We start from the raw sequence: 25,966 nt of genomic DNA, 5'->3' as shown, positions 1-25,966 counted from the left end.
GCGCTCACAAATGGCTGCAGCGGGAGAGAACTCGCCCATTCACCTGAGTCAGGAACGGCCACCTGAGTCAGGAAGGAGGCCTCCCTTCAAGGGTGACAGCTGGCCAGAGGCAGGAGCTCTCCCCCCGGCCTGGAGCACTCCATGCCAGAGGCCTTCAGCCACAGGCCGCCCCAGGCGCTGCCCGAGCAGCTGAGCAGCAGGACAGCAGGACAGGCAGGGGCCCCAGTTGGCTGCCCATCCTTGAGGTGCCCCACATCTCAGCCTGCTGACGCAGCAGCACCGCACCATCGTGTCTGGAAATCGAACTCGCCTCCCACCTCCACGGAGGAAGCTGCCAGGAGACGGGTGGGGAGCCAGGAGCCCCGCCAGAAAGAAAAGGAGACCATCCAGAAAATGCATGCACGCGCATACGGACACACACGCGTGCGCGCCCCTCGGTCAAAGATGCACCGCCCCAGCCTAAGGACCCCCCCCCAATAAAGGAGCCTGGACCCGTCTTGCCAGCAACCATCAGCGGCAGCCCCCCCCCCGCATTCCGCCTCCCCCGTTTTCCCCGGCCAGAAGCGCTTGGCGCCCCCGCGATGGAGAGCGAGGCCCGCCCGCTACGCCCCGCCGCTTCCGACAGCCTTGGGGACTCCGGCGGCCCGCGGAGGAGCCCAGGCGCCGCCTCGCCCGCAGGACCGGCCTGCCGGTGCAAGGAGGGCCGGGGGAGCCGCTCACGGGCCGGAGCTGCCCCGCGCGCGGGCGGCCCGGAGGAGAGAAACCCCCGCGGGGCCGGATGGCGTGAGGCACCTCGGCCGCCCTCTCGGCCCTCGCTCCGGCCGGACCCACCGGAACGCAGCTTGGCATGTGGGGAGCGCGGAGCCCAGAAGGCCGCGCTGCCCCCCCCCCCGGCCCTGGGTCGGTTTCCCTGGCAACCCAGCCCGGCGCCTAGCAAGGCTTATGTAAGCCGCCGCCTCCCCCCGCCCTACAGACCCTGCAGCACGGCCGCCCCCCTTGGGAGCCCCTCCAGCCCCCTCCCTTCCAGCTTCCAAGCCCCTGCCCGAGAGTGCATACGTGGAAGCCGCTCACAAGAGACGGAGAGCAGGAGAGAAAGAGAGAGAGAGAGTGTGTGTGTGTGTGTGTGCGCGGACAGCCCTCGACTTAACAATCACCCGATTAGTGACCACTCAGTTACAGTGTCACTGAACAACGTGATTTACGGGTCCTCACACTTGGCCATCAGCCTGTATTTATGACAGCTTCCGTGTCCTAGCGCCACGTGGTCACCGTGTCCAGTTGGCTTCCCAGTCAGCAAAATCAATGGGGGAAGCCAGACTCTCTTAATGACCATGTGATTTGCTTAACAACTGCAAAACAATTGTGTTTGCAAATCAAGTACTGTGCGCTCTCTCTCTCTCTCTCTCTCTCTCTCTCTCTCTCTCTTCTGAATATTCAAGCTCCCTTGCTTTAAAGCAGGGGTCCTCAACCTTGGCAACTTTAAGACTTGTGGACTTCAACTCCCAGAATTCCTCAGCCAGAGCTGAAGTCCACAAGTCTTAAGTTGCCAAGGTAGAGGACCCCTGCTTTAAAGAAACCTGGCAGGGATTCAGACAAAACTAGGCTGCTGCCCAGCTCAGGGGTGATGAAGGGGCCACTTCAAATCTGCCCGATTGCCTGGAGCAGTGTAACCTACTTTATAGTCTTGTGTTTACATTATTATAATTTATAGGTTCTCCTTCTTGAGCAGGGGGCTGGACTAGAAGACCTCTAAGGTCCCTTCCAGCTCTGTTCTGTTCTGTTCCGTTCTATTCCAGTACAGTTTTATCTTCTAACAGCGTAAACCGCCCAGAGTTACCGGTGGCAAGATGGGCCGCTAATAAATTTGACAAACAAGGAAAATAATGACAATGTGTGACTGTCGCCTAGCAGGGCCCCCGTGCCAAGTGGAGGCCCGGGTGCCCCGTCTCTAAGGGAGGGGATCAGCATCTCCACCTAAAGCCCCCCTCCATGTTCCTCCAGATCCAGCCGCTGCCCCTCCTCTGAAAGCCCCATCAGGCCCAGCCACAGAGGGGGGACAAGCCGAGGGTCAGCCGCACCTGTCATGGGGCAAGAGGGGGCTGCGAGGGTCATCTGGAACTTTGGGGCAGGTTCCCCAACTATTTCCAGAGAGGTAGATTTCCTTTCCCAGAATTCCCCAGACATCCGGGTGTCCAGGTGGGAAAACAGGTCCGGAATCCCCTCTCTCCCGTTCACATACAGGCAGAGAAACCAGGTGCTAAGTGCCAAGAGGCTACTCCGGCTCTGGTGGCCCTCCCTGGCTCCCTAGGGGAGGGGAGGGGAGGGGAGGCACGGCACCAACCGACCTGCATGATTTGGCTATTACAGCCCAGGTCCATAAGGCCGAGTCAGTTGCCTGCCACAGCCTGGCCTACCTCGAAGGGCTGATGTACCTGAAGCTCTGCCTTCTGGGACCAGAGGGGCCAGTGCTGCTCCTTCTGGAGGGGCAGCCCTTCAGAGCCCCCCCTTCCCAGCCAGTCTCCCCCTTGCACCTTCCTCTTCCCTGCCCCCATGTAGAACCTGCCAGTTCCCCCTCCTTGCCTTTCCCCTCCCCCGCTGATGAAATCTGTCAAGGTTCCGCATCTCTCTAAGTACCCCTCCCCCCTCCCGTTTGAGTCATCCCTCGCTCTCCCTCCAGCAGGGCTGCTCTTGTGGCTCTCCCCCCCCAGGGGGCTCACCCTCCTCCCCCCCACGAGAGAAAGGCCAGTCTCAGGGCCGGCTCTACTCTGGCTGCAGAGGGGGCAGAGCAGGTCCCCCCCCCGCATTTGGGCCTCTTATTGCAGTGGGGGTGGAGGGGTGTCGGAGAGGCAGACCTGCAAGAGCTGAGCATGAGAAAGCACCCCAAAGCAGGAGATTCGTTCCCACGCCTGTCTGCCCTCCCTTGTCCAGCCTCCTCCCTCTGGCCATCCTCCCTGGAGACCCCCTGGCATACCCTCCCCCCGGCCCCCCATTTCCCCTCAGATCCTTGACCCAGTTGCCCACGGTGGAGGGCAGAAGCCAAAGGGGAACCAGGGCAGCAGCAGGTGCCTTGCATGCCTGCAATGGGCGCCAGGGACGGGCAGCAAACTGAGACGGGGAGGGGGGGCACGGAGCCCGCAGGCCTGGCATTTCTCAGCTGCAGCCTTGAGCGTCTCTTCACTTCAGGTTCTGGGAGAGTTCCCACCCCTCCCTCCCTCCCTCCCTCCCTCCCCTGGGATCACTCAACAAGAACCGGCCTTTTAATTTCCTGCGGTGGCTGGCAAGGCCGCCCATGGGCTGCTGGCCGGAAAGAGCATCCCCACACCAGAGTCAATAGCTGGAGCAGCTGCCAGCCATGTCTCCAGCTCCACAGGAGGACTGGCAGCCCCCCACCCATCCAGAAGACACCTGCAGCTCCCGGGAAGGAGCCTGCTTGGCGCCCCTCCCTCTCAGAGCCCTCCCCCCCTAACCAGAGACCCCCCTCCCTTGCTGCTCTTGGAAGCCAGGAGGACTAGGTGTTCCTGGTCAAAGCACATACAGGTCAGGGTGGGCGGGTTTCCCCCAGCGTTTGACGGAGGAAGCAAGCCCCCAAACCTGGCCTGGCTGGGCACAGGGGACCAGCCAGGAAACAGCTGCCAGAGTCCACCAAGGGGACTGGAAGCTAAAACCTACGGAGCCAGCGGTCTGCTGTAGCCATCCCAAAGGCCAACACAGTCCTAGTCTGCATCAACAGAGGGACAGAATCACAGGAAGTGTGAGTAGCACTTTACAACACCTTGGTAAGAGCGCACTGGGAATATTGCATCCGGTTGTCCCAAAGTGCACGGCTAAATGTCCGTGGAGATCCTCCGTCATCCAGGTTACGGCTGTCCTGAAGGTGCTTTTTCACGAGGCAACTGGACTTTCTTGTTTTTCTTTGAAGACGTTTCTTCAGAGCTGAAGAAGCTTCTCGGATGAAAAGCAAAACGTCTTCAAAGAAAAACAAGAAAGTCCAGTTTCCTCCTGAAAAAGCACCTTCGGGACAGCCGTGACCTGGATGAATGAGGATCTCCACAAACAAATTGCATCCAGTTTTGGTCACCAAAACATAAAAAAGAGGTAGAGGCTCTGGAAAGAGAGCAGAGAAAAGCAATAAAGATTATGAGGGGGCTGGAGACCAAAACATATGAAGAATGATGGCTGGAATTGGGTATGTCTAGTTTAATGAAAAGAAGGACATGATAGCAGGGTTCCAGTATCTCAGGGGCTGCCCCAAAGAAGAGGGAGTCAAGCTATTCTCCAAAGCACCAGAGGGCAGGACAAGAAGCAACGGATGGAAACTCATCCAGGAGAGAAGCAACCTAAAGGAGAAATTTCCTGGCAGTGAGAACAATTAATCAGTGGGATGGCTTTCCCCAGAAGTTGTGGGTGCTCAATCACTGGGGGGTTTCAAGAAGAGATTTGCCCCGAATAGTTTAGGGTCTCCTTTGTGGGTGGGGGGGATTGGACTAGAGGACCTCAAACATCCCTTACTCTGTCTGCCTCCTGCTTAGGCACCTGCAGTGTCAGCAAAGGAGCATTCTGGCAAAGGATCTCCCCCCCCCAAGATCCCAGATCAATGCTTGGTCTGAGATGCCCCCCTCCAGCATCCTAGAACCCTGATCCAGGCGCAGGTGCCTCGGATGAAGGGGGCCAGGGAAAGTCAGGGAAACCAAAAGGGGGAAGGAGTCCCCGGCCCCTCGATGGTGGTCAAGTGTGGGCCAGGGAGGGAGTCGGGGCAGAACCTGGCTGTCTCTTTGCAGCCAACCCCCCTTGGCCCCCAATGCTCCTCTGCACAGAAGGGCCCCCTGGTCCTGAAAGGGGAGGGCAGGGGAGGGCCTGGCAGAGGCTGCCTACAGCAGCTGTGGGAAGGCAGGCCGAGAGGACTCCTGCTTGGGACTCTTGTGGGTCCTGCAGGGGATCAGAGCCGAAGGGGGCCAGCACTGCAGAGCGAAGGTGCTGCTCCTTCGAAGCCAGGCTGCCGTCCTGCCCGCTGGCGGGCACCTGCCTGGCGCTGGGAGGAGGAGACGGCCGGCCTGCCGAGCTGCAGGTTTTCCTTCCCCTCCAGGCCCTGCCTTGCGCCCCTGCCAAGCAGAGCAGGGTCTGCAGAGACCCCCCCTCTGAGGAGCAGCAGGCTCTGGGGGTGGGTGAATTATACTTCCTAGCAGCTCTTTAGTCATCACTTCATTTCCCAACCAGATCTGTCACATTTTACATGTTCATTGTTTTTGATTTAATAATTAAAAAACAACAACCCAAAGAAGCAGTGAAAACCACCAGCCTGGGTGCCACAGAAACGTCAGCGTCATGGGTGGAACTGCAGCCCCCACCCGGTAAAGCTGTGCGGTGCTCAGGGATCCCCAAGCCCATAACTGCTCTCCCAGCCTTCGCCCACTTCGTCCGTACACCCATCTCCCCCGGACCCTGCTTTTTGAACGTGGCGACCGTGCCAAGACACGAGGACATGGAAACGGCGGTGGGCTCTCTCTGCCCCTGACCTGGCCCCGCCTTGCCAGGGGCCCCCATGTCAAGGGGTCAGTTGTGGTTTGGCCTCCAGCACACCTGTGGCTCCCTCTTCTTGCACCTTTGGGGAAGGTGAGAGACCCCAGACCCAGAAGCCCCTGCTTCCTTTTGGGATCCCCTGTTCAAGGAACCAAGAAACCCACCTCACCCCACCCCACCCACCCCCCAATCAGCTGGTCTCCATCTTGAAGGCATCTGACCTACATCCGCCAGAGCTCAACACGGTTCTCCAGTAACTGTATCCCATATTTTAGATGAATTAAATACGTCTCTTAATAAACCTGATTATAGTAATCTAAAGTGCTTTATTCCACTTCACTGCTCCATGGCACTGCCACATCAGACTGGGAACGTGAGTTCCACAGGTGTCCTTGGCCCTCAGGGATGCTCTGAGAGCTTTGGGTTGGGGGGATCCTGCGTGGGGGACCCAGTCAGTCCTGCTGCTCAGCTGGACCAAAAGCCCCAGGTCTCACCTGGCAAAAGATGCTGGGCACACTTCTGGGATGGCAAAGACTTCTGCAGAAGAAGGCCCCACATCAGCACCTCAGTTCTCCAGAATATGCTCCTCCCGGGGAGCGGGGGGGCTGTGACCCACGCAGAATGCATCTGCCCTTGGAGTTCCACCTCCTGGCCCCCACTGCCAGCCTCCCACAGTGGCTGTGGGGAACTGGGCATCACGGTCTGGAGCAATGCCTGGCTCCTACCGGGGCACCCCCACCCTTTGCTCAGAGCACTGCCAGTTCCAGGAGGTCCCTTGCCAAGAGAGCTGGACCTCGGCTGCAGAGCCCTTGCACCAGGGCTGCCCAATGCCCTCCCAACACATCGAGCTGGGCACAGATGCTGGGCAGGAGCCAGGGGCCAGCAAGACCCTGACTGGACAGGCAGCCCATTCTCAACAGTGGCTGTGTGTGTGTGGGGGCTGGTTGATTCTGAACAAGATATGGGAGGGAGGGGGAGCCTCCAGCCAGCAAGGCAAGGAGACTCCTGCGCAACAACGCTCGCTCCCTCCATGAGGCTGGGCTCCTGCAGCGTTTCCTCCCCCAGATCCACGGCCAGCAGCCCCTTCACCTTTGCACGGAGGGGGCCCTTGAGGGAGAACAGAGAGCCACACCAACCCCCCAACTGCCAGGGGAAGGGGGGGAGGAAGAGAGTTGGAGGTGCCTGCTCCAATCAGATGGCATCTGCCTTGGCTCATGCCATCCCACACATCCCCTGTAGACACACAGGGCCCAGGATCACCGGTGCCCCTGCCAGTCACTGGATTGTTCTCTCCACTCAGCTGGGCTGGCACCAGGCAGGGGCACAGTCATTCAAATCCCAGCTGCCCAGAGGGCGGCTGCACAGTTGACTGCCCTCCCAGGGGTGCCATTGCCAGGGCAGCCGTGGGGGGGCTGCAGCAAGGAGCTGGGTTCAAGTGTTTTGCTTCTGGACGGCGCTGGGTCTGCAGCAAAGGATCCGTCCCTGAAGGCAGTGGCGGGCAAGGAGAGGGGAGCGCAACTGCCCGGCGCCCTCGGCCTCTCGGCGAGGCAGCGGCGCGGGCTGAAAGGCCGCGGGAGAAGGAGCGCCGCATTCTGGGCCGGCGTTTGGGGGAGGGGTCCTTCCGTGGCGCAGAAGCGACCCCCGGCAGCTCGCCCACCGCGGAAGTTCAGCGCCCGGCAGCGAAGGGCGCCCGGCGCATCCGCAACGGGGGCGGCGCCTTCCAGAGAGCAGCGGGGGCTCTGCGCGGAGCGGGGGTCCTCGCAGGGCCACGGCGGCTCCGGGGCGGCCCAGGCGGGGGTCCCCGCCGCTCCCTCGCCAAAATGTCTCCCTCGCCAGTTGCCACCATTTTCGGGCGGGCGGGCGGGCGGCGCGAAGCTCGGCAGATGTCAGCCTGGACGGCGGCCGCATTCCAGCACCCTGGACAGCGGCAGAGGCCGCGCCGCCCCGGCGCTCCGCCGATAAAAATAGCCGCGGCGCCCTCCGGCTCGGCTCTCCGGCCGACTCTTCCCGCCGCCGCCGCACCTGGCCGGCGCGGGCGAGGCGAGCGGGGCGCAGAGCCGGACTGGCCGCGCGCTCTTACCTGGGCTCGCCCCCCCCTCGCCGTCCTCGCAGTCCGTCAGGTTGTTGAGCATGGCGCAGCTCGGCTCGCCTCGGCTCCCGGCTGCCGGCACCGGCTGCCGGTTCGGAGGCTTCTCCGCGTCTCCTCGTGCTCCGCTGCAGTGCAGAGCCGAGCCGTCCCCTCCGCCGCCGCCGCCGCCGCCGCTGCTGTCACCGCCGCCGCTCAGCCCCCTTCACTTCATCTTGCATTCAGGAGACATCTCTCCGCAGGTTGGGGAGGGGAGGCGGATCGGGGGCGCAGCGGTGCAAGCGAGCCGGCCGAGGAGGGGCGAGGAGCGTCCACGAAGCCCCGCGCCACCTCCGAGGGCAGCGCAGCTCTGAGCCAGCGGCAGAAGAATTAGGGCATCTGGGGGCTGGCACTGCGGCTCTCCCCCGCAATCCGCCTGCGCTGATGCAGTCTCGTCTGGGGCTGCCTCCTCCTCCCCTCCCCTCCTCCCCTCTCCCCCCCACCCCCCCGACAGTGGAGTGGAATTCGGGGGAAGAGAGCTGGGGACCAACTCTCCCCCTTCCTCTCTCTGGACAGGCAGACAGTCCTGGACACCCCCGTCCCTGGGTCTAGCCGCCCCAGCAGGCAGGACTGGTGCAAAACGGGACCTGGCAGGTAAGGGCCGGGTTTGGTGGAGGGGGCGCTTCTCTAGGCCCCCCCGAGAATGCTATTCTTGTAGCAGGCAGACGAAGTGAGCACAAGGTGCACCCCTTGCTGGGCAGGGGAGAGCTGGCTTTGGCCGTGAACAGAGCCAGGCTGTTTTGCTCCCCCTCCTGGCCCAAGCCAAACTTCTGAGCAGGATGAGGGCCTGGGCTTCCTGCTCACGACTCCCAGCAGGGGGGACTGCAAGGAAAGTGCCAGGAGCCCAGCCTTGCTCCCCATCTGCTCCTGCTGAATTGGCTCCGCAGGGGCCCCCGTCCGTCCCCCAGAGCCAGGAGGAGGCCCCGAAAGCCAGCCTCGGAGGGGCTGCATGCCACCAGCAGTGGCCGGGCTCCTAAGGAAGCAGAGGCCCTGAGGAAGCAGCCTGGAGAGTCGCCTGCTTCCAATGCCAAGGCTGAGGCACAGGTGGGGGGGGGCGCTGAGGAGGTAATGCAGCCCAGCCCCTGTTCTGTGACAAGCTGGTCCCCGCACAGTTGCCCTGATTCTCCTTCAAAACCGCATGTCTGTGCACACACACACACACACACACACAACACCAGCCACCTCCTGCTGGAAACTCAGCGGCTGCTGGACGGAGCTGCCCACCAGCCAGCCACAGCCCCACGGGGGGGGGGTCATTGCCTTTGCTGGCTGTCCAGGAGCTCCAGGCCTGGTTTCCAGCTGGACCCTCCCCCCCCCAGCCGCCTGCCCTGGCCCACAGAGAGAGGGTGGGCGGATGTCTGGGCTGAGACTGGGATCCAGTCAGCCTTGACCCTGCATGAGCAAGACAGGCCAAGCGGGGAAGGGAAGAAAGCTCGGCCTGGGATCCCAGCACCAATCATGGCAAGCCCTCATTACTCCTGCAGGGCTGTAATTACAGGCTGGCTCTTTCCCCGAGCCCTGGCAGCCGCTCGGCTTCACTGCCAGCCTCTCTCCCGCCTGCCCCGAGGCAAGGCCGTGCCCTCTGTGCCCCTCTCTGGATGAGTCGGGCTCAGCCCGCCCAGCGGCTTGGCAAAGAGGAGGGGCGGAGCTGCCATAGGGCTGGGAGGGGGGCTGAGCCCCTCCATCAGGCCAGGCTGGCCCTCTGCTCCCTTCAACTCCCAGGAGCTCAAGAAGACTCACAGCAGACTCCTCCGCTTCCCCCTGAGAGCAACTGCCCCCCCCACAGGCCAAGGGTCAAGTTCCACAGAGGTCTTTCTGTGACTAAATTACTTATGGCCACCCACTATTTGCCAGGGGTCACTTCTCCAATGTGGACGACAACTACCCCTCCCCCCAGGGGTCTGGTCCTATTTGTGAAAGTTTTCCACAGATAAACATGTTTCCCCCCCCTAAGTAATCTGATTATTGGGGACTATAAATACTAACTGCCCATCTGGTGTAGGGTCTCCCGCTTGAGTAGGGGGGTGGACTAGAAGACCTCCAAGATCCCTTCCAATTCTGGTCATCTGAGCAGTTTTCTTCCAGAAGTCGTTGGTGCCTCTCTCACTGGAGGTTTTTAAGGAGAGACTGGACATTTTGTCTGAAATGGCAGAGGATCTCCTGCTTGAGCTGGGGGTTGGACTAGAAGACCTTCAAAGTCGCTTCCAACTCTATGATTCTATGTTCTATCTGAAATTTTCATTCCCACTTCAGGCGCAACGCTAGACCTTTCTATTTTTCCTCTATTTCCAAAACATTTCCAATAAATTGTCTACAATTTTGCAAAATAAACTGGTATTAAGACATACACATCCAATCCGTGGGAGGCTCAGGCCACGGACAGTGCTTGACTTGCTCTATGCCCCCCCCACCCCACCCCCGCCATTAAGGGAGAGCCCATCAAAACGGGAGACTTTCTAACCTTATGAACCATCCATAACTTTCAGGAGAAGAAGCACAACCCTCACGAGGCCATAACATGTCATAAATACAGTAAAAATCAGAGGAAAGTACAATTTAACACTTCAGGCTAACAGCGATAACACGTTATAATAAAAGTGAAGCATTGTTTAAAAATAATCCCTTAATGGCCCGGGGAAGCAGAGGGAGACCAAGAGGAAGGCAGGGGAGGGGGGGTGTTTGCTGCTTACCCCACATGGAGAAATCTTGATAAACGAGCCAAAAAAACCCCCCAGAGGGACTCAAGTCTTCTTCTGCCCCCATCATGACATCCAGGGGAAATGGGGGGGAGGGGTTGGGCACATGCACAACGGGGGAGGGTCCTGGTCAGCAGAGAGGCAGTAAAAAGACGCTTCTAGTCTTTGATAAAGGTAGTCCTTGACTTACAACAGTTCATTTAGTGACCGTTCAAAGTTACAACAGCACTGAAAAAAGTGACATGACCATTTTTCACACTTACGACCACTGCACCTCCCCCGTGGTCACGTGACCAAAATTCAGACGCTGGGCAACTGGTTCGTACTTATGACCGGGGGGGGGGGTCAGGTGGTCCCCTTTTGCGACCTTTAGACAAGCAAAGTCCATGGGGAGGAGCCAGATTCACTTAACAACCGGGTTGCTAACTCGACAATGGCAGTGACTCGGTTAACTGTGACAAGAAAGTAGTAAAGCTCACTTAACAACTGTCTCACTTAGCCACAGCAATTCTGGGGTCATTTGTGGTCCTAAGTAGAGGAATACCCGTATAGAAAGCTGAAGGGACTGGTGGGAGAGCTGTGGGGCTGTCAATCATCTCTCAGGAGGGCCAGAGGATTGAAGAAGAGCAAATCGGGTCCCCCCCCCCGTCAAAAAAGAGAGAGATCCCACTCCTTGCTGACCAGCCAGGCTAGATTCAGAGCCTAGAAAGAGGCTCGGGCACATGGAGTTTGTGGTCCCCTCCAACAGTGGCATCAACCACAGAGAAGTGTGTGAAACTGGCTTGGCCTGAGTCCTGTTCAGAATCCCTCGTAGCTCAGCAGATGCCAGGCACCCAGAAAATTGACTACGTCAAAGACCAAGCTCTGCCTGCTGGGTGAAGGTGCCCTGAAGCTCAGCCGTATTTGGGGCTCATGAAAAAGGGGGCTCAGTCTGGTCAACCTTCCTGGGGTCTCCACCGGATGACCTCCATGAGTTGGCAAACATCTCCAAGAGATGCCAGTCCATCAAGGAGTCGCTTTGGGAGGGCTTCAAAGTTGGCAACCATGACTTATTCCAGCTGGCCCACCCAGAAGACCTGGGAAATGGGTGGTGCGGTGGAAAGAAAGTCATCTGACCCACAATTCCACATCAACATCTTCTCACAACATCCCCTCTTTTCACACAACCGGTTTCACCTGGCGATTGAATTGAAGAATTTTCTGGGTTTCCACCAGACATTTCTTCATAAAGTAGCCCAAGAGGGGACTGCAACCTTAAGCCAAACCCAACCATTCCACATTGTGTGGATGCCACCATTAGGTCTTGGCCCTGACCGGGTTTTGTGGAGACCCAGCCCCTCCTGTGGGAGGTGGCAACCTGGTCTGGTCACATCCAGGATGTAAGCAATGACATCACTCTCTCTCTCTTCTCCCCCCCCCCCGTCCTTCTCTGAAGGGGGACGCAGCCAGCAAACCAGCCAAAAGTGACGTGTGATTTAGTGGCCACCCGCAGCCCCTGGCAGGGAGGCCATCTGAGAAGGAAGGACGGGCCCCGGGGGAGGAAGGAGGAAGATGGAGGAGCAAGCCACCAAAGAGGGACTTCCAGAAAAGACCACTCAACCCCGAGAAACGGAGAACGGTGAGGTTGAAACTCAGAATAAACCCACCTTGATTTTGTTTGTTGTATGATGGGGCAAATGTCTACTCTATGGGGATCCTCAATCGTCCAGGTCACGGCTGTCTCAAAAGTGCTTTTCCAAAAGGCAACTGGACTTTTTTGTTGTTGTTGTTTTCTTTGAAAACGTTTCGCTTCTCACCCAAGAAGCTTCTTCAGTTCTTCCTGGATGAGAAGCGAAACGTTTTCCAAGAAAAAAAAAAAAACAGGAAAGTCCAGTTGCCTTTTGGAAAAGCACCTCTGGTGATTGGACAAACAGGAACTCTGCCAAGTTTTCAAGGTCCAGTTGACTTGGCCCTCCACAGCTCCAGAAGTTCCAGATGTTAAACCTGCAACCTTCCACGCATACTTTAATCAGCATCTCCTCCCTCAATCCCTGCCTCTTAATTTCCACTTTCTTTCCCCTCATCAGCCACTCTTTGCCTCCAGTGTCTGCTGACTCCTCTCCCCAAATTCCGTCGAAAGCAGACGGGGAGGCTGGGCCAAACGACTCCCCACGCAGGACAGCATCGCCCAGTCACAAAGAAACCAGGCAGCCTTATAAATGTCACAGTAATAACATCTCACCTCAAGCTAATCATCCATATTATGGCCCAGTTCACACAACACGCTAAGGCAACATCTGAGTTCCCCCATCTTGTTGAGCCCACAAGAGCAGGGGTCCCCAATCCCCGGTCCGGCACCAGTCCATGGCCTGCCAGCAACCAGGCCACGCAAACAAATGAAACCCCATCCATGGAATGCAGGCAGCACACAATACCACACCCCTTCTAGTCCGTGGAAAAACCTCTCTCCACGGAACCAGTCCCTGGTGCCCAAAAGGTTGGGGGCCGCTGTCCAGGAGTAAACATTGCCAATATTACCTCCAAGTTGTCTTAGAAACAGGAATCCAACTCTGAAAAGAAGGACTGAGGGTGAGCGGCCTTCCACTATCTCAGGGGCTACCTGGAATTAAGAAGAAACTTCCTAACAGTGAGGACAATTAACCAGTGGAACAGCTTTGCCTCCAGAAATTGTGGGCGTTCCAACACTGGAGGTTTTTAAGAAGAGACTGGACAGTCACCTGTCTTGAGATGGAATAGGTTCTCCTGCTTGAGCAGGGGGCTGGACTAGAAGACCTCCAAGGTCCCCTCCAGCTCTATTCTATTCTGTTGTTCTGCTCTGCTCTGCTCTACTCTACTCTATTCTACTCTTTCCATATTCTACTCTCTACTCTACTCTACTCTACTCTACTCTACTCTACTCTACTCTACTCTATTCTACCTGTTCTCCAAAGCCCCTGAAGGCAGGACAAGAAGCAACAAATGGAAACTAATCAAGGAAGAAGCAACCTGGAATTAAGGCAGAATTTCCTGACAGTGAGGACAATTAACCAGTGGAACAGCTTCCCACCAGAAGTTGTGGGTGCTCCATCACGCAGGTTTTTCAGAAGAGACTGGACAGCCACTCGACCAGAACGGTAGAGGATCTCCCACTTGAGCAGGGGGTTGACTGGAAGATCTCCAAGGTCCCTTCCAACCCTGTTATTCCACGAATCACCAGGAAAAGAGGTAAAGCAGTTTCTGGATTTCTACACCACTTCAGTCTGATGAATGGTCAAGAGATTCTAGAGTAGTAGCTGAATTCTGGAGTGGTGTCCATCTTCAGTACTGATTATGTTGGGCAGGCATACAAGCTGATTTTTTAAAGAAAGGGCCTAATCCAGGGGTGGGGAACCTGGGCTCTTTTATGACTGGTAGACTTCAACTCCCAGAATTCCTGAGCCAGCCATGCTGAGGGGAAAGGGAGAGGTTTCCAAGCTGAGCCAGCCTGGCTCAGGAATTCTGGGAGCTGAAGTCTGCAAATCATAAAAGAGCCAAGGTTCCCCACTCCTGGCCTAATCAAACCCCTCCCCAAAACTTCTAAGTCAAATGTGCTACTCTTTTAGCAAGACTACAAGGAGAGGGGGCCCATTTGGACAGGTGACCCAAGGGGAGAGCGTAGGGCAGTGACCCCCCTCTCCAGCCAATTTCTCCAGAGCTTTGGATGCTGCCAGGGACGGGTCTGGAGGAACAGAAAATTCTCTGCCATAAAACATTAGAGTGAGGAACAGGAGGGGAGAGGCGGGTTGGGTCTCCATAATCACCCCAATCAAAGCACCTCAGAGGAGTTGATCTTATGGGAGTAACGCTTTATGTAGGCCAGGGGTAGGCAACCTTGGCTCTTTTATGACTCATGGACTTCAACTCCCAGAATTCCTGAGCCAGGAATTCTGGGAGTTGAAGTCCATGAGTCATAAAAGAGCCAAGGTTGCCTACCCCTGATCTAGGCCTTCGTTTCAACAGCCTTGATCTCTGCAAGGCTCTTCACATGAAGCTACTCTTGAAAAGCATCCCAAAGCTGTCCTTGGTGAACAAGGTGGCTTTTAGCCACTGCAAGGCCCAGTCATCCATCTGCTGTCCGTCCTGAGTGACCACATAGGTCACTAGGGTCTGCTGGACAGGACTGAAGAAGCCCCCTTGGATGTCCTCCACCTCTGTCCAAGAGGCCTTTGGAGGTTCCCCTCCGCAGAGGACCGTCCTTTGGGTGAGTGGGGGAGAGGGGCCCCTCCCGCCCAGCGTCCAGGCCGGGGAATGTGTCCCTTCCCTCGGGAACTGCCCCCCCCCAGAGCCACTCTCTTTGCACTGGATAGACCTTAGTCAGATGGTTTTAATTCAGTTCTACTTTAGACTTTAAATTTTGTTCTGTGTTTCCATTTCATATGTGAGCTGCCTTGAGCAAGCACCAGGCTGAAGGATGGGCATAAGTCCAAGCAGCAAATAAACAAACAAGGAAGCATTTATTTAATGTTTATTTATTTGTCACCTGCTTTTATTCTTTTCTACAAATAACTCAAGGGGGTGAACATATGCAAAGTGCTTTCCTTCCAATAAAGGACAAAATATGTAGCTCGGGACTGAAGGGGGAGGGGTGTCCTTGGTGCCCCTCTGAGCCTGGTGGGTTTTCATGCAGCTGTTTCACGGTAGCAGCATCGGAGCTGGCTTCCTTCCTTCCCCTGTTTTCCCCACAGCAACAAACCCATGGGGTGGGCTGAGAGAGAGAGAGTGGCTGGCTCAAAATCACCCAGCTGGCTTTCATGGATATGGCAGGACCTGAACTCATGGTCCCCCACTTGCAAGCCTGCTGCCTTAATCGCTAGCCCGGGGAACCCCAGAATTCCCCAGCCAGCATTCTGGAATCCACAATCCTAAAGTTGCCAGGTTTGAAGAGCCCCGTGCTAACCCAAACTGCCTCTCTCCATTTAATGCAGGGGTAGTCAATCTTGGCTCTTTTATGACTCGTGGACTTCAATTCCCAGAATTCCTGGCTCTGATTTAATGTTTGCTGCATGTGGGGTCGCGACCCATAGGTTGAGAACCGCTGTTCTAGATAATGTGCTTTTATCAGGGTTTTTCAAGCGGTGTTTACGGGCTGCTTGTATGGCATCGCCACCCCAGCCCACCCCCGTTTGTGAGATGGGCAGCTGTGCAAACGGAGGGAAAGAGCGAAAAAGGGGCTGGGCTCAGTGGGTGCCCAGAGATGCCAGACACACGGGAAATGTGATTGGGGTGGGGTCTCTGGGGGGGGCCACCTGGAGTGAGTCTGGGGGCGGATGGGCAAGGTGCAATCCAATGGAGAGCCCCCATCCTTGGGGAGCAGCAATGGCCTCCCTGATCCATTTGGGAAAGTTCAGTGCCTGCCCTGCCCACGAGCAAGCTTCTCCCCAAGCAGATAGACTACCCTCTGCTGTGGAGGCTCTTAATGAATGTCAAATGGGATGATGGACCACTCATACCGCATGGAAGCCACTTCCTGTTCTCAAGTGGGGTGCTGTCTCTGGAGGCCACCATTTGGCAAGGGGCCTACAGTGTGCCCTGTGGATGCTCTGTGGCCGGGCTGCCCCCTTTCTCCCCCATGCCTCATGCAGCATTCAGGGGCTGACACCCCTCACTCATCAGAGAAAGGGACACCGCTGCAATAAATGAGCCTCCATGGCCTATTCAGCACTCACAATGTGCACGGTTGTGTGTGTGTGTTTGTGTGTGTCGAAAATCCATGGATGATTGGCAAAAAAAGGGCAGAATCAGAATAACAGAGTTGGAAGGGATCTTGTAGGTCATCTAGTCCAACCCTGCCGAAGCAGAAGAGGCCCTAGTGATAATATTGCCAGATCACTGAGAAAGCACCCATTGCGAGGGGGGGGAGAGGGAGGAGCCACAGATGCTAAAGCCCATCATCCATTAGTTGGAAACCCTCAGGCTGAAGGGTTGAACTAGAGGAAGCCCCCTCCCACCAAGAGACGGGCAGGGGTCACGGACCAATCAGTGTCTGGGATCAGACCATGGCCCTCCCCATGGGTGGCCTCTTACCCCCCCTCAGGTCAGTCCTGCTCAGGTCACGGAGGGGACGCCCACCTACCCTGCCACCCTTGCGGGCTCCCCGTCCCCAAGAGTCCTGGAAATCAATGGCCATTCCTAGGTCCACTGGGAGCAAGTGGCCGCCTGAACGATTGCTCGGATGGATGACAGATTCATCCCTTGCAGCTTTCTCACAGAATCCTAGTGCTGGAAGGGAAGGTCTTATAGTGCAACCCCCCCCCCCAAGACAGGAGTCCTTATGCCATCCTGGACAAGTGGCTGTCCAGTCTTTTTTTGAAAATGAAGATGGAGCACCAACCATTCTGGGGGGAGCTTTGTGTCAGGTGAGCCCATAATGCAGAGTAGGCAACCTCAGCTCTTTTATGACTGGTGGACTTCAACTCCCAGAATTCCTGAGCCAGCATGGGGGAACTATGGCCCCCTCATGACTCGTGGACTTGAACTCCCAGAATTCCTGAGCCAGCCTGGTTCAGCTTGGAAACTTCTCCCTTTCCCCTCAGCATGGCTGGCTCAGGAATTCTGGGAGTTGAAGTCCACCAATCACAAAACAGCCAAGGTTGTCTACTCCCGCCATAATGGCTTGTTCAGGAAGCTGTGGCTAAATGAAGCCAGGTGTTAGCCAACTGGGGCCCCCCAAGAATTCCTAGGCTACTTGTCATGGGGGGGGAAATGCCCCCTTCCCCTCTTCCACACCTTGCCCAGCCCTAGCCTTGCTGAGTCTCCCAGCCCTGCCCGGTGCTGGGTGAAGCTGCTCTGCTTCTCAGCTGGACCAGGACAGCAAGCAGCTGTCCCTCGGGGGGGGGGGGGACAGGAGAACCCCGCCGGGACTGGCAACTCACCGGCCTCCTCCTCCTCTTCTTGCTCCAAGCCAGTGGTTGCACGGGGGGGGTGTGTCACTCAACACTCTCCCAGCAGGGCCCCAGTTCAGAAAGCTCCCCCCAAAAGGTAACGGCTCCAGAGTGTCCCCATCGGAGCAAGGCAGCTCCCGAACGCCTCTTGGCGGCCCTGCCAGCCCTGCAAGGTAGGCCAGGTCAGGAAAAAGAGGCCACTTGACGCCCTGCTGGGACAGGCACAGCGAGGGCTCCTGGAGGGCCTGCAAGAGCTTCTCTCTCCCTGCAGGGATGGGTGAGGCCTTTCTGCCCCCTCCCCTCACCCCCTTCTACACAAGCGGCTCTGTGCGTCTGTGTGTGTGTGTGTGTGCGCGCGCCCGCGCCCGCGCGCCCGCAGAGCGTGTGTGGCTGTGGGTCTCCCCGCGCAGAGAGAGAGAGAGAACCGGGCCAGTGCTGGACGCCCGGGAAGAGGGAGGGGGCGCCGCAGCGGGACTTCGGGTCACCCGCTGCTCCCCAAACGCCGCGAAAGGCCCCGCTTGGCCCGCAGCCAGAAGCGGCGGCGGCGAACGCGCATCACCGGCACCGGAGCGCCCGCGGAGAACAGCCGCCCCGCCGGCCCCGCCAAGCCCCCCCGCGCCCCCGCCCTTCCCGGCAAGCCGGGCGGAGGGAGGGAGGCAGGCGCGGGGCACTCCCCGTCGCCATGGAAACCGCGGGCCCCCGCCTGCAGTCGCCGGTTGCTATGACGACCGGCGGCCGGGCGCGCGCTCCGGTGTTGCCATGGTGGCCCGGCATCCTCCGTGCCGCCGCCGCCGCTTCCCCTCCGCCGGGCGCCCGGACGGGACGGAGCCTGCGGGACGAGGAAGGCGGCCGGTCCGCCGATCCAGCCCCGTCGGGCTCCGGCTGCCGGGGGCGGCCCAGGACGCTCCGCCGTGTCCGTGGGCTGAGGCCGCCCGTGGAAGCAGCTGGCCCGGGACGGCCCCGGCAGGCATCGCCCAGGCAGGGGAGCCACAAGCCAGGCGGGAGCAGCCAGGCCGGAACGCAGCAGAGACCCAGGTCCGGCATTTCCGGCCAGGCATGCTCAGGCCAGAGCAGGGCGAGGGTTCGTCCGGGCAAGCCTCCTGCTCGCCTGCCGGCAGCTGCTTCCTCTCTGGATGCCCATCAAGGGTGGCCCCACAGAGAATATATCACAGCAGTCAATCCACGACCCAGGCAGGCGCTTCCTGGCCAAGAAACAGCCACAACTGGGGAAAGACCCTCCCAGCTGTGGCTCCCATCTTTTGCTCCAGCAGGTGCTGGGAGTGCAGGAGAAATGCCCCCCCCCCCCGCCCAGTGCAGGCCAGACCACCCCCCCATCCGACCTCAACAGCAGCCATTTCCCTCCTGTCTCTCAACCTGCTCCCCCCCTTTGGACTCCGACAATCCCAGTCGCCGAGTCAAGAGCCCTGTTGGGGAGAGAGGCTGCTAGTATAAAAATTTGCTCCATGAGGCTTTGGCCGCAAGTCCTTTGGCCCCCTAATGAGAAGGAAGGACTCACTGGAGAAGAGCCTGATGCTGGGGAAGATGGAGGGCAAGAGAAGAAGGGGACGACAGAGAAGGAGGTGGCTGGATGGAGTCACTGAAGCAGTAGGTGAGAACTTAAATGGACTCCAGAAGATGGTAGAGGACAGGAAGACCTGGAGGAATGTTGTTCATGGGGTCGCAATGGGTTGGACACGACTTCGCAACTAACAACAACAATATCCGTTATATGTCTAACATTGTCAATATGAAGACAGTGTACAGGTAAATGCTACAGTGATGGACATTTGGGAATAATGGTCTGTTAAATGAAGGCTTCACTGTAATGTAGAAATACTAGATTACGATGCATGGGTGCCTGGGATGAGGAGATCAACCCTGACTGCTCTTTAGAAGGCCAGATCCTGAAGTTGAAACTCAAGTCCTTTGGCCACCTAATGGGAAGGAAGGACTCACTGGAGAAGAGCCTGATGCTGGGGAAGATGGAGGGCAAGAGAAGAAGGGGACGACAGAGAAGGAGGGGGCTGGATGGAGTCCCTGAAGCAGGAGGCGGGAGCTTCAATGGACTCCAGAAGATGGTAGAGGACAGGAAGGCCTGGAGGAACGTGGTCCAGGGGGTCACGATGAGTCGGACACGACTTCACAACTAACAACATATCAACTTGTGATCAATACATGCTACCTGGTCAACTGCCTCCCCCCCCCCGCGCTCCATATCACTGCAAAGTAACCGGAGGGGCTTGAGCCCTGCAGCAGCCCACCCTGGAGGGGTCCAGAGCATGACTTCTCTTGCCCCCCATGACTCTCCTGCCTCCCCCTCCCCAATGTCCAGGAGGTCACAGCCAGGATCCATGGCTAGTGGGAGATAAGGAAGGCCATAACCCCCCCCCAACACAACAGCCAGGAGGGGGAGGGTGTGAAGTCCATCTCTGTAGAATGCTGCCCCCCCCCCCGCAGCAAAGAGGTCCCGGGGCTTTTCTGCTGTCAGAGCTGGGCACACGGCCATCGTCCCCGAGAGGCGCAGGAGCAGTGAGCCGAGGCTTAACTCTGGCCGGGGACGGCTGTTGCTGCTGACGGACCCCAAGGGGCTTCCTGCGGACTCAGGGGAGAGGGGTGAAGGCGGGATTAATGCTCAGCTGCCGCCTGGACCGGACGGCTGGGATCGGCAGCACCGCCTGCCCGGGAAACGCACCCGCTGCTGAAACTGCCACTCTGGCCACAGTCGCCCCCCCCAAATCCCACCCAGAGCGGGCATTTGGGGACCCGGCCTTGGAAGCCTCAGAAAAGGCCCCTTGTCCAGCACGAGACAGCCAGGCTTCGGAGCCCAGCTAGGCCGAGGGCAGCCCCTCACTTCCAGAGAAACCACGCCCGGCTGGCAGCTTTCTCCCTGACGCCCCTCACGCGCGCCCCCCACGGCACCAGGAAGAGATGCGTTTTATGGCTTCAGACATGAGGGTTTACGATCTAGTGTGGGGTGTGAAGCCAGCCAGTTGTGATTTAAACAAACCACAGCTTAATGCTGGCAAGGTTCCCAGGATAAGCTTAAGCAGGACCGTTTCCTGCATACCACATGCTAACAGGTTAGATTAAACTTTGGGTGTTCAAATGTCTGATTTTATTCAAACGTGTGAGGTTTTTACCTGTCCAGGAAGGCAGAGGCTCTGTGTGTGTGTGTGTGTGTGTGTGTGTGTGTGTGTGTGTGTGAGTGAGTGAGAGAGAGAGAGAGAGAGAGAGGGCGGGAGGGAGGGAGGGAGGGAGAAAGGGAGAGAGAGAGAGAGAGAGAGAGAGAGAGAGAGAGTGAAGCATGCTGGGGCACTACAGGCAGTCCTTGACTTACAGCTATTCATTTACTGACTGCTCAGTGGCACTGAACAAAGCGTGTTAAACCTGGCAGACTCCCAACTGCTGGACTTACGGCTGGCAGCCATGGGAAACCCCCACCCCCACCCCATCGTCATGGAATCCAAATTTCGGTGCTTGGCAACCGGCCCATATTTGCGACCGTTGCAGCATCCGGGGGTCACGTGATTCCCCCCCCCCGCAACCTTCCCAGCTGGCTTCCAGCAAGCAAAGTCAGTGGGGGAAGCCAGATTCGCTTAATGATCGCATGATCCACTTAACAACTGCAGCGATGTGCTTAACATCCGTGGCATAAAATTGGGGGCAACTCACTTAAGAACCGCCTTGGTTAGCAGCAGCAATTCTGGTCTCAGGGTGGCCCTAAGCCGACCACTTGAGGCTTCCGTCCACCTCAAAGGGCCAGTTGGCTCCTGCTGGTCTCCCCATTTTTGACAGAGGAGATCAATCATCCTTGATGGGCATTTTTATTTCTCAAGCCAGTTTGTGATTCTGCAGCCCCAAAGGGCTCCTGGGATAATTCCCTGCAGGAGAGGGAAGACAGAGGGGGCAGAGCCCACCCACCCAACCACCCACCCGCTTCCCCATTGGCTGCCACTCATGACCAAGCCGAGCGGCTCCTGGCGGGGGGGGGGCTGGCACGGCAGGAAGGCTGCACCAGAGGAGGCAGCGGTGGCGGCAGCAGGGAAATTGCCGAGCTGCTAAGCCAGCCTTTGACTGACGTACCACGTCTGCAGACGAGGGTCGACTCTCCGGTTGGGGAAGCCATTGGGGGTGTCAGATGGGGGAGAACAAGCCAGGCAACAGCCCGAACGCCAGTTCTGGGTGTTTTACAAGGGAAAAAATAGGGAGTGAAGCACACCCCTCTCACGCTTTCGGTCAGGGGGGCCTCTTTGCCAACATACCATCAGGAAGTGCCACCAATTCAAGGGAAATGCAAAATACGGCAACTACCACAGGTTACCAGCAGAGGGAGCCGCATGGCTGCCATTCCTCACCTGCAGTGAAAATTCAGCCTCTCTTCCATCTCTTAAGGCAGGGGGTCTCCAAACTTGGCCACTTTAAGACTTGTGGACTTCAACTCCCAGAATTCCTCAGCCAGCCAGGCGCTTTGGAGAATAGCTTGACTCCCTCTTCTTTGGGGCAGCCCCTCAGATACTGGAATACTTTAACCCACTGAGCTAAAGTGGCCGAGGGACCACTGCTTCCTCCCACTTTTCCACGTGAGCCCCGCGTGGCCCAAGGTCAGCCAGGGAGCTGACTGGGCGAGAGTAGATTTCGGCCTGGGCTTCCCTGGTCTCTGGCCAGCACTTTAATCACTGCACCCGACTGGCAGGGAATGTTGCTGCTCAACCCACGGCTGTGTCATGATTTACACGGCTGCCAACCTCCCGAGCTCTGACAGAGGAGACTCTGTCGGTCAGGCCGGCCCTGGGGAGTCCTTGGCACTCTCTGGGCCGGGCTGCTTCCTTGCAGACCTTTCATGCCCCAACTAGGGAACATCATCCATGCAGCAGTGAAGGAGTCACCCAGCCAGACAATGGAAGGCCTGCAGACAAGCTCAGAGAGCACCCAGGACTCTGCAGTGTTCCACGCTTCAGTGATTTACACCCTTTGCTTGTCTGGAAAAAGAAACGACTAGGAAATTAATTAGACATGAAATCTTCGGAGAAAGACAGATTTTAAAATGCACGAGATTTTTAAGAGATGCTTGCAAAAAGAACATTTCCTTTAATCTTTTTGCAAAGAAACCAAATTTTGTTCCTGTCAGTTTAATGTGAAACATCCCTTTTAAAAAGGTCAGTTTAATTACATAATATTCTAATTCCCATTAGTACCTCCCTGGATTGTATTACCTGCAGTTGCGTCTCTAAATGGAAAGGTTTACCAAATAAAATTGGCTCCTAAATTCTGTTATTCGTCGCTGCTGAGCTAAACAATAAAAACAATAAAGAAATAAGCCAGATTTCATTTTAAAAAATGCCCATATCTATTCTCAAGTTAAGAATGAGGGGGCTGGTCGAACACACAGGTAGTCTTGACAGAAACACAATTGGGACCAGAGCATCCTTTGCTAAGCCAGGCGGTCATTAAGTGAATCTTAATTTTTACAATCTATTTGCCATGGTCATTAAGCAGATCACCATGTTCTCTAAGCGAATCCTGCTTCCCCCACTGACTTTGCTTGTTGGGAGCCAGCTGGGAAGGTGGCCGATGGCCACCAGCTGAGCCTGGGGATGCTGGCCAGGTGGCAAAACCGTGCCAGTGGCCACGCACCCAAATCTTGATCACATGGCCACAGAGATGCTGGAACAGTCATAACTGCGAGGACCGGTGGTTAAGTCACTTTTTCAGCACTGTTGTAACCTTGAATGGGTTGCTAAAACAATGGTCGTACGTTTGAGGACTGCCTGTGAAAGATTGCAGGAATTGGGTGTGGCCAGTCTGGAGAAGAGAAGGAGCAAGGGGTGATCTGACAACCATCTTCCAATATCTGAGGGGCTGCCCCAGAGAAGGGGGGGGCGCCTCTTCTCCAAAGCCCCTCAAGGCAGGACAAGAAGCAATGTGTGAGAACAATTAATCAGAGGAACAGAAGTTGTGGGTGCTCCATCCCTGGAAGTTTTTAAAGAGGAGACTGGACAGCCATTTGCCTGGAGTGGTAGAGGGTCTCCTGCTTGAGCAGGGGGTTGGACTAGATGACCTCCAAGGTCCCTTCCAGCTCTTTTATTCTATTATTCTTATGACACATCTGAGCAGAAACGAATGACTGTGATCCTGTGCCTGGTGTGAAACTCCATAAAGGGAATATGTAGGAAAATGAAACCGTCACCATGTGGAACAGAGGTGGGGAACGGGGGCCCCTTTCTGACTGGTGGACTTCAACTCCCAGAATTCCTGAGTCGAGCCCCCACGTGGACCCCAGCAGAGCCACGCCTGGAAGGCTGCGCCAGGGCTCCCCGAGAGCGGACAGGGGGAAGGGGCTCTGCAGAGGCCGAAGGGGGGCCGGTGCAGAGAGGCTCCCAGGCCTGGAGCAGCCCACCCAGTGGAGGCTGGGAAGCCAGGCCTGGTTGGAGCAGGGAAACCGGGGCCTGAAGGCGGCCTTGGAGTCCCTTCCAGGAGCCGGCCCTCTTCCCGGCTGCTCCAGCAGAGTGTCCTGGGGGCAGGGTGTATGTGTGTTTGTGTGTCTAGGAACACACAAAAACAGGTAGTCCTTGATTAAGACAACCGAGTCCAAAATTTCTGTTGCTAAACGAGAGGTTTGTTGAGTCATTTTTGCCCCATTTTACAACCTTTCTTCCTACAGTTGTTTGAGTGAGTCGCTGCAGTTGTTAGTCACACGGTCGTTAAATGAATCTGGATTCTCCATTGACCTTGCTTGCCAGAAGGATGCCAAAGGAGGTCACGTCACACACACACACACACACACACACACACACGGGAGGGCCCAACGGTCATCAGTACAAGTCAGTTGTACTGCCAACCATCCAAATTTTGACCGTGTGAGCGTGGGGAGGCTGCAACCGTCGCAAACGTGACAAAGGGCTATAAGTCCCTTTTTTCAGTGCTGTTGAAACTTTGAGTGGTCACTAAACCAGCTGTTGTAAGTCAAGGACTTCCTGCATAGCCACCCTCGTGGTCCACCTTGGCACTCAAAAGGAGCCATTCAGGGCTTCACCCTGGAAACTGCCCCAGCCCCGCCGACACAGAGATGCTACAGGAGGGGAAAGGGGCCCACCACAAAAGCATCACAATGCCACCAGCTCTCAGCTGGGCCTCCCCCCGTCCATCCCCCACAGAACTGGGAAGAAGAGAGCCCCCTCCGCCTCAGATCAAGGCTTCACATGGCATTTCGGGAACCCCTGGAAATAGGACAAGCCTCTCCTCCACCCTCAGCCCCAAATAAATCAGCAGACGGACAAACCAGCACAAACCCCCTAAGCTCAGCCCATAGAATTGGAATTGGAACTGGAATTGGAATTGGAATGGAATGGAATGGAATGGAATGGAATAGAATAGAATAGAATTATGGGTTAGAATAGAATAGAATAGAATAGAATAGAATAGAATAGAATAGAATAGAATAGAATAGAATAGAATAGAATAGAATTATGGGTTAGAATAGAATAGAATAGAATAGAATAGAATAGAATAGAATAGAATAGAATAGAATAGAATAGAATTATGGGTTAGAATAGAATAGAATAGAATAGAATAGAATAGAATAGAATAAAATAGAACAGAACAGAACAGAATAGATTGGAATGGAATGGAATGGAATGGAACATGGAATATGGAACAGAACAGAACAGAATAGAATAGAACATGGAATGGAATAGAATAGAATAACAGAACAGAATAAGAATAGAATAAGAATAAGAACAGAACAAGAATAGAATAGAAAATAGAATAGAAAATAGAACAGAAAATAGAATAGAATAGAATCTGGAAGAGACCTTGGAGGTCTTCTAATCCAGCCTCCTGCTCAAGCAGGAGGACCTATACCTGTGGTGGCGAACCTATGACACGTGTGCCATAGGTAGCACTCAGAGCCCTCTCTGTGGGCACGTGCGCCCTTGCTCCAGTCCTAGGCCTTCAGCTGGGTTTTATAAAACCTTTTCGCTTTAGGCCTCCGCCGCCGTGTGCAAAAAAAAAAGGATCAATTTTAACTTCTCGCGGGAAAAAAAAAGATCTCGCAAAGTTGAAATTGATTGAACTTTTTAGTCCCAATGCAGCCACACCCACCCAATGGGCCACGCCCACCCGGCACCCAACGATACATAAGTGGGTTCTGGGTTGCAGTTTGGGCACTCAGTCTCTAAAAGGTTCGCCATCACCGACCTATACCATCTCAGATGGGGTTGTCCAGTCTCTTCTTAAAAACCTCCAGTGAGGGAGCATCCATAACTTGTAGAGGCAAACTGTTCCACTGCTTAATTGTCCTCACTGTCAGGAAGTTTCTCCTTAATTCCAGGTTGCTTCTCTCTTTGGTTTCCAACCATTGTTTCTCGTCCTGCCCTCTGGTGCTTTGGAGAATAACGTGACTCCCTCTTCTTTGTGGCAGCCCCTCAGATACTGGAACATTGCTATCAAGTCACCCCTATTTCTTCTTTTCTTTAGACTAGACCAGTGGTTCTCAACCTGTGGGTCGGGACCCCATTTGGGGTCGAATGACCATTTCACGGGAGTCACCAAACAAGGCTGTCCGCCATTTTTCCCCCTTTTCTTTGGCCATGCCCCTGGCACCCGGTGATGTATAAGTGGTTGGGGGTCACCACAACATGGGGAACTGTATTATGGGGTCATGGCATTAGAAAGGTTGAGAACCACTGGACTAGACAAACCCAAGTCCTGCAGCCGTTCTTCATACGTTT

The 25,966-nt window shown here is 56.3% G+C and overlaps 1 protein-coding gene across 2 annotated transcripts in view; it reads right to left on the bottom strand.

Annotated features, from left to right (window-relative positions):
* SLC12A5 (solute carrier family 12 member 5) overlaps positions 1-25,966 on the bottom strand; it is a 74,162-nt gene that overhangs the window by 41,308 nt on the left and 6,888 nt on the right. Inside the window, exon 1 of one of the 2 annotated variants that reach the window (XM_039342424.1) lies at positions 7,598-8,003. The exons of the other annotated variant lie outside the window; for it this stretch is intronic. Coding sequence (XP_039198358.1) covers positions 7,598-7,649 — 52 coding nt within the window. The 5' untranslated portion in view covers positions 7,650-8,003. Of the gene's footprint in view, positions 1-7,597; positions 8,004-25,966 lie in introns of those variants that run through there. 2 annotated transcript variants of the gene reach the window in all.

This window comes from Crotalus tigris, unplaced genomic scaffold, assembly GCF_016545835.1.
Source record: "Crotalus tigris isolate CLP2741 ecotype Arizona unplaced genomic scaffold, ASM1654583v1 scf7180000017791.1120302, whole genome shotgun sequence".
NCBI classification, from domain to species: domain Eukaryota; kingdom Metazoa; phylum Chordata; class Lepidosauria; order Squamata; family Viperidae; genus Crotalus; species Crotalus tigris.
This window is presented reverse-complemented; position numbering and strand designations above follow the sequence as displayed.